This window comes from Pinus tabuliformis, chromosome Q, assembly GCF_031772625.1.
Source record: "Pinus tabuliformis cultivar Carrire ecotype Pingquan chromosome Q, CPIR1, whole genome shotgun sequence".
Taxonomy (NCBI): domain Eukaryota; kingdom Viridiplantae; phylum Streptophyta; class Pinopsida; order Pinales; family Pinaceae; genus Pinus; species Pinus tabuliformis.
Window position 1 is genome coordinate 615981850 of NC_142296.1, and position 10432 is coordinate 615992281.

The window sequence follows — 10432 nt, forward strand, 5'->3', positions numbered from 1 at the left end:
CCTCATTTCAAGGGCCATCACACTTGTACTGAAAGTAACCTGCACTGACCAACGCTTTTCCCTTGGATGTAACCTAAATCATCACACTGTCTTAACTAAGAAAGTGCGATGAGGACCTAAATTAGGGTTTTAGCCAATATAAAGCATAATTTCTTGGAACTTCTGGAAAGAACATGCTTTTTCCTTTGCAGGGGATGATTGCAAGTTGTGAATGGATGATGATTGATCTGGGTTCAAGGTCATTTGGTTGAATGTGACAAAATGGCATGTAACAATACCTTTTGTCTCTTATATAGATAAAAAGGAGACATGGTCTTAGGATCATCATATCTTGTCTTCTATATTTGATTCAATGTAAAAGGAGGATTCCCCCATGAAGTGAACTGATATTCATTTATTTTATCAAGGCATTGTATCTTTATAAGGAGAATCAAAAACCACTAGCGAAGCATGATAAATAATAACGGAAGGGGTTGTAGAATTTTTAAAAGGGGCAATAGATGAGGGAGGAACTTGACATGACTACATATAAACTTGAAAAAAGGAGAACATTGATGAATTTAGTGGATCAAATCACATCAAATAGATGATTTTCCAAGGCATTGTAAACATTCAAATCCCCTAATATCATTCAGTCGCAACACCTCCCCCTTCTCTTCCTACTAGTTGAAGGGGCGTTCCAATATGTTATTTTCCAACACCTTTAATTTTCAACCTACTTGGATCAACCAAATGCAGGGTACTCAACATACTTGAAAAATGAATTTACTCACCTTTCTAAAGTATTTTGATGTTTTATGTTTATCTTAACTACATGTAATGTGGATTTTGTTATAGAAGCATTTTTAATGTTTACTTAGTTTTCATCTAATGCAAGCTAAAGTATTTACTAATATGTATTTGGGCCCAACTTATAAGGGCATTTTCCCAGTATAATTTATATCATACTTTCCTCTTTAACTTGTGGCATTAGATAATGTTGATATAAATAAAAGTCTAATTTTCTATATCCCATACTAAACTATGATTGACACAACTCCATTACAAAACTCTCAATCGAATTAAAACAACATATACATACTAAACATAAACTCAATATACACGCCCAAATAATATGATGCATACTAAAAAATGAGGTAATGAATTAATTAATGCAAAATGGTATAGAGATTGCATAGTCTCAAAGACAATATTAAGGCACAATAAAGAGAATTGGAAATCTAAAGGTGAAGAAAATTATGATCCTGGTATGGAACGCAACAATTCTTACAATAAATACTATTAGAGTAAGAAAATAGATTTATAGCACTTTGAAGAACTATTCTCCCATTTAAATATATACACCCCATTGGAAACCAACATTGTTTTTCAAGATGGAAATCAAAAGGTTTTGTCTATTCTAAAAGAATAAAAAAAAATGTCTAGGCTAAAACATTTGATGTACCCATTATCCAACATAAGAGTCAAGCATATGCTAAACAAATAGGTAATCCTTGCTAATTAAATTCAATGCACATCATTATTCATGATGCTAATTACATACCCAAATTCATTCCCATACTAAACTCTAATTGACACAATTATATTACAAATACCCTTTACCGCAACTCATATAACATACACATATGAAATATGAAATATCAACTCATTATACACACCCAAACAACAATGCATATGTCAACAAGAATGAATTAATAAATTAAATAACACACACTACATACTGGGATAGGTTGCACATTTAGTATAAGGGTACATTGCATAATGACTTGCACATCCTCTAAGAAAAATTCTATACACTTTAAAGACAATTACAATCTTGGTATGGAACAAAAAAATTCTTACAATGGATGCAAATAGAGTCAACAAATAGGTTTAAGACACCTTAATAGGTGCAACTTCATTACACATACCTTAATGGCAAATCAAACTCAATATGCAAACTAAATTGTGACCCAACTTATATTAAACTATCTTGGTTGGATTGAAATTCTACCAATTAAATCTACTTTGAATAACCCTAATTGTTTAACAATTCTATTTCCATCGAATTCCAATACAAGGGTCTCCACCAACATTAAAAAAGAGGAAGCCAACCCAAGTCATAGAAAATGTTAAATCATATAGCTAATACTAGCACTCTCAATAGTATGCTCACCTTATTTAATGATGCTAGGAATCATGCCCAAAAGAACCCACCAAAGATGTGATATCAGAGTGGCATTTATCAACCATGCAATTAATGGTGATCATGAAAAAATGACACACAAGTAAGACACTCTTGTTCATGATAAACATTTCTTTAATAACTCAACTCAAACAAAAGGCACAACCCTATATTTTTCCAAAAGCCAAATGCATGCAAACCCAAACCTAAAATTTTATAACCAAATGCAAACAAACCCAAGGCTAAATGTCTTAACCAAAATACAAGCATACCCAATTGTATACATGGACCAATTAATATACCCTAACCGAAATGCAAAATAAACAAAATCCCAAAAGTTCTTAATAGATTTCCGTTGAAAATTTAATATGTTGAACAACATAAAGAGGTTCATAGGATGGTAGGAATAAATTCCCACCATTTAGAGAAGCATAACAAAAATGGCATTGTTAAGATAATCTTCGGCAAAATCACATAACCAATCTTTTGTCGACGCGTTTCGAACCAACTAGTGTGGTTCATCGTCAGGACAAGTTGGTTCGAAACGCGTCGACAAAAGATTGGTTATGTGATTTTGCCGAAGATTATCTTAACAATTTTATGGATCACAGAAGTCTAAATTCCTTAAAAATGGCATTACGGATAATCACATCATAGGGAAAAATGGAGACATTTAAAATGATTTGGGTTCAACTCAACTTTAATTTTTTCACAAGCGCAGAGAATGACTAGTTGCTTGCAACAAATGATTTCAAACCACACACCATTATAGATTGTTGATTAAAACATAACTTTTCCTCTTGCTTTCTATAACTCTATAGGTCAAATGGAAGGTTAACCATGCTCTCCAACTTGAACATAAGGGAAATTGATTTCAATGATGTTTAAAAAAAAAATATCAACAAATACTACCTACAAAATTGCCATACCCAATCACACAAACACAATAAGTTAAGTTAGAAAAATCAACCCACAATCACCATCACAAATGGTAAAGAGAAAAAGAAATCTCAATAAGAAACCAGATTAAACCATGCAAGTCAATGTGCCATGAACACCTTACCTACAACCACACATAGCTCAATCCATGTAAATGCTACCATATGCCCATGTGGGTGGGCTCACTTATATAGAGAATTTAGCTTATTTGAATAAGGTGATAGACTATTGGCCTCCCTACCCTCACCACATAATATTGTAATGGTTTCATTATTAGTTGTCATTTTAAAATATTAATAATTTTCTTCAACCTTCACATTTTTAGTAGCTATTTTAAATATTAAAAAATTAAACAATTTTCGTAACGATTTTAAATAAAAATTCTAAACCTTTAACAATGCCGGAAATACAAAGAAATGGATAAAGTTATTTATAATTTTTACTTTAAAATAAAATTTAAATGATTTTTGGCTCGAGAACGAGGCTAATTAAAATACTGAAAATAATTTTAAACCTTCTATCATAATTAGAGAATAAATAAATTTGGCGGCAGTAATTAGCGAATAAAGAAATTTGGCGGCAGCCCATCTTGGGAAATCAGTCACATCCATCAGATATAAAATAGTAAAATAAAAAAACAAAAACTATTATTTTCTTACATATCATTTTCTTTTCAAATTAAAATTACAAAAGAGAATTATTTTAAAGTAATAATATTCAAGTAAGGTGAAATTCATGTTGTATGCACGTCTCAGGTTCAAATCTCATGAAGTCGAAAACCAATCATCAGGATTACAGTGTCTAGAAAAACATCAAACTTATCTTGATCGATGCGTCTATCCTGAACCCACCCAGAAATATCTTTGCTCGATTCATTTAGTATTGAAAGAAAAAAACAGAATAGAAATTTAGGAAATGGGGAAAAGTAATTGGAAATCGAGATGCTTTGACTTTCGGAGAAAGCCATAGCCCCTTGATTGACCCCCCTAAAACTAGGGTACCCCTTGGTTCGCCTTGGAAGGGAAGGAAAGTTTCAGAACATAATGTCAACCCTGGGGCCACCATATGAAGCTCCGCTCGTCCACCCTACCAGGAATTGATTTACGGAATGCATCTGCCCCACGCGGTTATGAGGTATGCTCAACGGTTTTGTTAAGTAGAGGCGGATTCAGCTACTCAAAGTAAGGTTATTCGGTCGCTGTTACGTAATTTTCTCCGTGTATTTTTCTTGTCTGGAACGCTGAGCCCCATTTTACTGCTCGTAGATCGGGATCGGCACACAATAAACACGCTCAGATCCGCTTTCGTTTTTGAATTTCGCTTCGGAATTCCCTTGTAAGTCCGGGTTCCTCGTTTCCTGTGCTCTTTTTAGACTGTGCTTGTTGCCGTAACGGCAAAAATCTTCCGATTATTGCACATTTGTTAATTTAAATCGTGTCTGAACTGGTTCTCCGCAATGTCGGGCTGCCTTAAATGACCCCCGAGGGCAACTTGAGTCGTAGAAGTTTTTACAGTGTGGCTCTTAAGAAAAGTTCAGACGTTAAATGGCCTGATCTTTTTGCTCTATTTTTGGTCCTTTGAGGCCATTGTGCACCGATCTTGGTCGGACGGCTAAATGCAATGTGGAATGGATGATCTTCATTAAGGTCAGCGGGTTTCTGACGGATTTTTATTTGCGGCTTTTTTCTGTGCTCTTTCTTTTTGAGGCGGTGGAAGGGAGGTCGAGGGATCGATTTATTTATATGGTATTCTGTATGAATGCTCAGCTTTAAGAGGTTGTCAGCTGGATATTGGTTTTTATCCCGAGGGCTAGGAAGCAGAGTTTGGAGAAACTAGGGTTTGGAAGAGATAAATGCGATTTTTTATATAGTTTGAAATTACTGTCTGGATCTTATTTTGATGAACATAAGCTACATGCTGTCTCTGAAGCTACACAACTTTTTGAGGTTTTAGCTGTTTTTGTTGCTGCTCTTACCAGCAGAACCAGGGTTTGTGGCAATTAGGGTTTGGCTTAATTTTTTTGGGATTGGGAGTTTGGAATAAGTGATCAGAACACGCTAAAAAGGCGCAATTTATGAGCCTCTAGCTGTTGACTTTTACTTCGGCCATTCTTTTGTGGAGTTGGAAAGATGTTTTTCATGGGGAATTTATAGTTATGCACTGATAATTGTCACTATAACATCATCTTTTCCCGGAGATAAATCATTAGAAGTGACTGCAAATTTTATAGATTTTTCTGATCTCTTTGCTGGTGTTGCTCGACTCACAACCACCTTTTATTTGCTTTGGTGGAATCAGTTTTTGCAGAAACTTAGGTTCGGATAAGGATCCACCTTTCATATTATGGTGTTTACTTGGGATGCTCAGAGATCAACTGAAGAATTCTTCGAAGGTCGTATGAATTATCACAGTGTAGTATGTGTTGCTGAATATTAATACTTGCATTCTGTGAGGAGAATCAGAAAATCTTAAAATTGATTTATCACTATCAATTTGATGTCAATGAAGTCAGGCTTTAGAGGCCTTTCACCTTTATCAATGGTGTTACAATCCCACCATGAAGGTTGAAGCATCCAAGTGTTCATACATACCTTTTCTAAAGACAATGCCGGCACCCAGGATTCTAACAATTGACACTGCAAGGCAAAGGGATGAAGAGAGTGGGAAGACTGCGTCACCAACTAGTGAAAAATTGCATGATGGGAAACCTGAGGGCAGGTTTCCTTTGACACGGTGGGAGTTTGTAGCTGCTCTTACAATTTTCATGTTATTTGCTTTAGGTCTCCTAAGTATATATGCGACAATGCCAGAAGCAGAATATGAAATCCTTAAGCTTCCTCATAGTATTCCAGATCTCCGATTACTCAAGTAAGTTTCATCTGTTGCTTTGCCTTATTTTTATCGAGGCATCGTTATTTCTATCTTGTATGAATATTCTTAAATCTTCATCTTTCTTTTTCTAAGATGCCCTTAGTTTGAAAGTTTGGCACTGCTGTATTAGAGAGCTTGAAAGGACTAAAGTTTCTTTCTCAATTATTCATTAACCTTATTGCCAGTCAAGTCCTTGTCAATAAAAGCCCAATTTAGTACCATGTAGGCCTTAATACTTTGTAGGAAACTCAAGTTTTTAAATGCAATAGTAGCAATATAGTAGATCTCATAGATACTGTGGCAATCAAGACCCAGTTAGTTCTGTTGCAAGATACTATTGAATTCTCCCTGGGCTCTGTATCTCTTGATTTCTGATTATGCACTTATAGTCTGAACCTTGAAATGCCATTTTTAGGAAGAGTGCTCCAGGGCTGAGACAATACCTTCGAACCCATTCTCAACCAAGTTGCCTTTACCTAAAGCATATTTAGAGATTCCCATACCAACTTTTGAATCCAAAAGATTTCATCACCCTTTTCAAATTTATGAAGGATGTGTGATGTTGATTGCTAATGATTTTAAAGGAAGATTGGTAGCTTCAAAAGGTTCAGGGCGTTGAAATCATTGGTCATAAAAAGATTCCCTGAAAAGGCTTGAGTACTAGAAAACCAGAAAAGCTGTCAAACTTCCTGGTCAAGATTGTTACTGCTCTTCATTTACTAGAAAAAGCAAATTTCTAACCCAACAGTTTACAGAAATAAATTATCTCTTAATATGTTACTTGGCCCTCAAAAAAATTCCTTTGTAGACCTTTAGTTGTGTAATTGAAAAATGTCTTCAACGTCACACTGCACGAAAAGTTACAGATTTATAGATTTTCTGTATATAGATACTGTTGTACTCTTTTAGGAATAAAAGAAACCATATAATAACATATGCAATTTGGTTATTGTTTTTCTTGTGAGCCAGTTATGTCTTCCTCTGATAGAAGTGGCTATTCATCATCTGCTCAACAATATATCTTATTACTCATCATTTGTGCTATGCTTTTATGGGACATTGCAACCCTTTGCTTTTCTTTTTGTTCTTGATTTGCTTGCATGAATGAAAATAATAATGTTAAATAAACAAACCCAAAGACATGAGAAAATGGGTCTATTCTTTTCAATGTCATCCTAAGGATTTCTTATCTTTTCAAGTTCTTTCTCCTATACCTCTTGTCAAAATGTTCAGTATAAAAGTGAAGACCAGAGTACTCTATTTCCAATGCATTCATATGACCTCATACCATGGTTGAGTTCACATATTACCCATTACTAGGTATGGTGATCTGGGAATGGTCACTTGGATGTGAAATGAGAATGATTGTGATTGTCATGTTTATTTGTTTGATTCTTCTATTATGTTTTTTCCTCTATTCTGGCATTAGGTTTTCAGTTGAGTGTGATTCTGTTTTCTGTATGTGCATTCTGATGATGAGTAATGTAGGTGGGTTCGTTTCCACTTTCTGCAAATGTGCAAGTTGTAAATCATTGTTTTGGTGTGTTTAGATGGTGGAATGTATCCTACCTGAAAATGTCATAAATTGGGTGTGGTTTCAAAACCCTGTAATTTGTCTCATCTGGGTTTATATTCTTAGCTTGTACATGTTTGCATTTTCAGCAGTGAAATGTTGTATTTACATATTCAGATAATTGGCTCGTACATGTAGAGTGGAACATTTAAATGCATTTTAATTTTTTCTATTAAATTGTTTTTTTATTAAATTAAATTTTTTAATTTTAAAAATATATTTATTGCTGATATTTCTATTTGCAGAGACCAGCTTGCAAACTATACCAGGGACTACACAGCTCAGTTTATACTGGGCTATTGTGCCACATACATTTTTATGCAGACATTTATGATTCCTGGTACCATATTCTTGTCACTGCTAGCAGGAGCACTCTTTGGAATAATCAAGGGTCTGGCCTTGGTTTTATTGACTGCAACTGCTGGTGCATCATCCTGTTATTTCTTGTCAAAATTGATTGGGAGGCCCATTGCTTTTTGGTTGTGGCCAGAGAGACTGAGATTTTTCCGAGCCCAGGTATACATTTTCTGTACTTTATTAGATACTTATAGACTATATGCATATTGACAATAGTGACACATCTGCTAACCTTCCCAATACCTTTTTTTTCTCACATCCTATTTAAGTCTTGTATGTAATTATTAGCTTCTGGTGGGGGAGGGGGGAAGTGAAATCCCTACATTATATAGGAATGCTCCACTTATTTTACAGCCAAACATGTAGGTGCTGTAGAAATTTATCACTGATGTCATTGGTGTCATTATATTATCTTATGCTATCTTGAGGAGAAAACTGACCACCAACTACTTGGAAACACTTGCTATTAATTGTTATAGAGTGGTTGCTCAGCTTTTTGCTCATTAATCCTTGAAATGATAAATTTACTAACAGCTATAGGTAATAAAAATGTAGACTTGTTTTATAATTCTTATGATATTAGGAAATACAATTCCAAAGTTTCATCTATTATTTTTAACTTTGTCTGCACTTTATTGCAGGTAGCTCAACGCAGGGAAAGATTGTTGAACTATATGCTCTTCTTAAGAATAACACCAACGTTACCAAACACTTTCATAAATCTGGCATCGCCAATTGTGGATGTGCCTTATCACATTTTCTTCTTTGCAACATTATTTGGTCTTCTTCCAGCTACCTATATTACAGTTCGAGTAAGTTACTTCATCTATTGAAATTTACAATTACTTTTTTATATGTAGAATTTCAATTCCCCAGTTCATTTCTCATGTTGTTTATGCAAAGCTCTTTTTCACAATCTAATGATTGTTTTAGAACTGTAATTATTCAATCTTGATGCTTTTAATATCTGTTCCTCAGTATATTTTAAACTACGAGATGATTATAGCTACTGACCAATTTGTACTGCATTGCTTAGTAGTTTGTTGTTTAGATGCCCTGTATTGAGAGCTTTGAATATGGTATATGCCACTTGTCAAATAGCAGCTTCTTGTGTCTATAATACTTGCCTCTCTTGGTAGAAGTTAGAAACGATGATCTGTTTTCAGTTTTCTTTTCCTGCAAATAGTTCTAGGGAGGTGTTGTCATTATATATGTGATTATGATGATAAAATAGAATGGTTTTGTTAGTAATTTGAATTTCTGTCTTTCTTTAGTGAAGTCGTCAAATATCAATAAGCAGGGCAGAATGTGGACTGATTTTCAGTTGATTTATTGATATATCTAATTTTGAGCTTTCCTTAAACTGTTTAGTAAGTTGGCTGTACAATTGATTTGTTACTGTTATTTTGCAGGCTGGTCTAGTTCTTGGGGAGTTGAGGTCTGTGGCAGATTTGTATGATTTCAAGACATTTGCTATATTGTTTTTTATTGGCTTTGTATCTCTTGCTCCTACAATTGTGAGCAGGAAACAGACACATGAATAAAATGGAGTTTATCTAAAATTGTGGGCTGTTGTCTGTGTTATGGTTGGTACAATGGGAATTGATTTGGTTCTTTAGCCCTCGCCTAGGACAACCTAGTCGCTGAAAATTGTGCCAATGAGGCAGATTGGAAGGGCCTGTATAGGATGCTCAATCACATTTATCGAGGAAAGATTTTGCAAACTGTCTTGACTCTTGAGGTAATAAAATGGAGTTCATCTAAAATTGCAGGCTGTTGTCTGTGTTATGGTTGGTACAATGGGAATTGATTTGGTTCTTTAGCCTTCGACTAGGACAACCTAGTCGTTGAAAATTGTGCCAATGAGGCAGATTTGAAGGGCCTGTATAGGATGTTCAATCACATTTATCGAGGAAAGATTTTGCAAACTGTCTTGAGGTTTTATTGATTTCTGTCCTGTGTTTATTGGGCCAGTTTTGTTGATAAGCCATCTTTTTCACGGAAACAATAATCATGCAATTTTGAAGACAACCCTTCTTATGCATGCTTTGTAGCATGCTCTACTGATGTGCCATCTCAACATCTTATACTGTTTGATTTGCTGTTCGCTATATGAACACGCTTAGTTTTTGGATTTGACGTTAAGGGTTGAGAGTATATAATTAGCAGATTCAATTTGCCACATAAATCAACAAATTGATGATGCTGTTTTTCACTTTAGGCAGTTTTGACAATGTAGTGTTAAATTTTCTGAAGTGTTCTTACAGTCCAGGCACTTTACAATTTCATGTTGTACCAACCACTGAGCAATAGCGTGATACCAAGGATGCCTGGTCTTTTTGCGTTTTTGTTTTGAAATGTGAATCTCATATTTATAATTAGGACATTCACCTCATCTATTTAAACTTAGGATTTCAATTTGTACTTGCACGTATGAATTAGGACATTCACCTCATCTATTTAAACTTAGGCTTTCAATTTGTACTTGAACGTATGAATTAGGACATTCACCTCATCTATTTAAACTC

General features: G+C 34.7%; 1 protein-coding gene across 3 annotated transcripts; it reads left to right on the forward strand.

Annotated features, from left to right (window-relative positions):
* The first annotated feature begins 3917 nt into the window (after positions 1-3917).
* Positions 3918-9670, forward strand: LOC149220943 (putative membrane protein At4g09580). 3 transcript variants are annotated; one of them, XM_089384958.1, is made up of 6 exons: positions 3918-4237; positions 4369-4438; positions 5402-5971; positions 7793-8063; positions 8546-8716; positions 9317-9670. In XM_089384958.1, the coding sequence occupies exons 3-6, from the start codon at positions 5661-5663 to the stop codon at positions 9446-9448; spliced, it is 885 nt and encodes a 294-aa protein (XP_089241084.1). In that variant the 5' UTR covers positions 3918-4237; positions 4369-4438; positions 5402-5660; the 3' UTR covers positions 9449-9670. The 3 variants fall into 3 exon arrangements, with proteins under 3 accessions (XP_089241084.1, XP_089241082.1, XP_089241083.1); XM_089384956.1 differs by having other exon boundaries at positions 3918-4749; XM_089384957.1 differs by having other exon boundaries at positions 3918-4438.
* The last annotated feature ends 762 nt before the right edge of the window (positions 9671-10432 follow it).

Bases quoted from the DNA above. Each gene is read 5' to 3' on its own strand.
- LOC149220943 (XM_089384956.1), top strand. From the start codon at position 5,661: ATGAAGGTTGAAGCATCCAAGTGTTCATACATACCTTTTCTAAAGACA. The intron at 5,972-7,792 runs GTAAGTTTCATC...TTCTATTTGCAG, and splicing joins CCAGATCTCCGATTACTCAA to AGACCAGCTTGCAAACTATA. The intron at 8,064-8,545 runs GTATACATTTTC...ACTTTATTGCAG, and splicing joins TGAGATTTTTCCGAGCCCAG to GTAGCTCAACGCAGGGAAAG.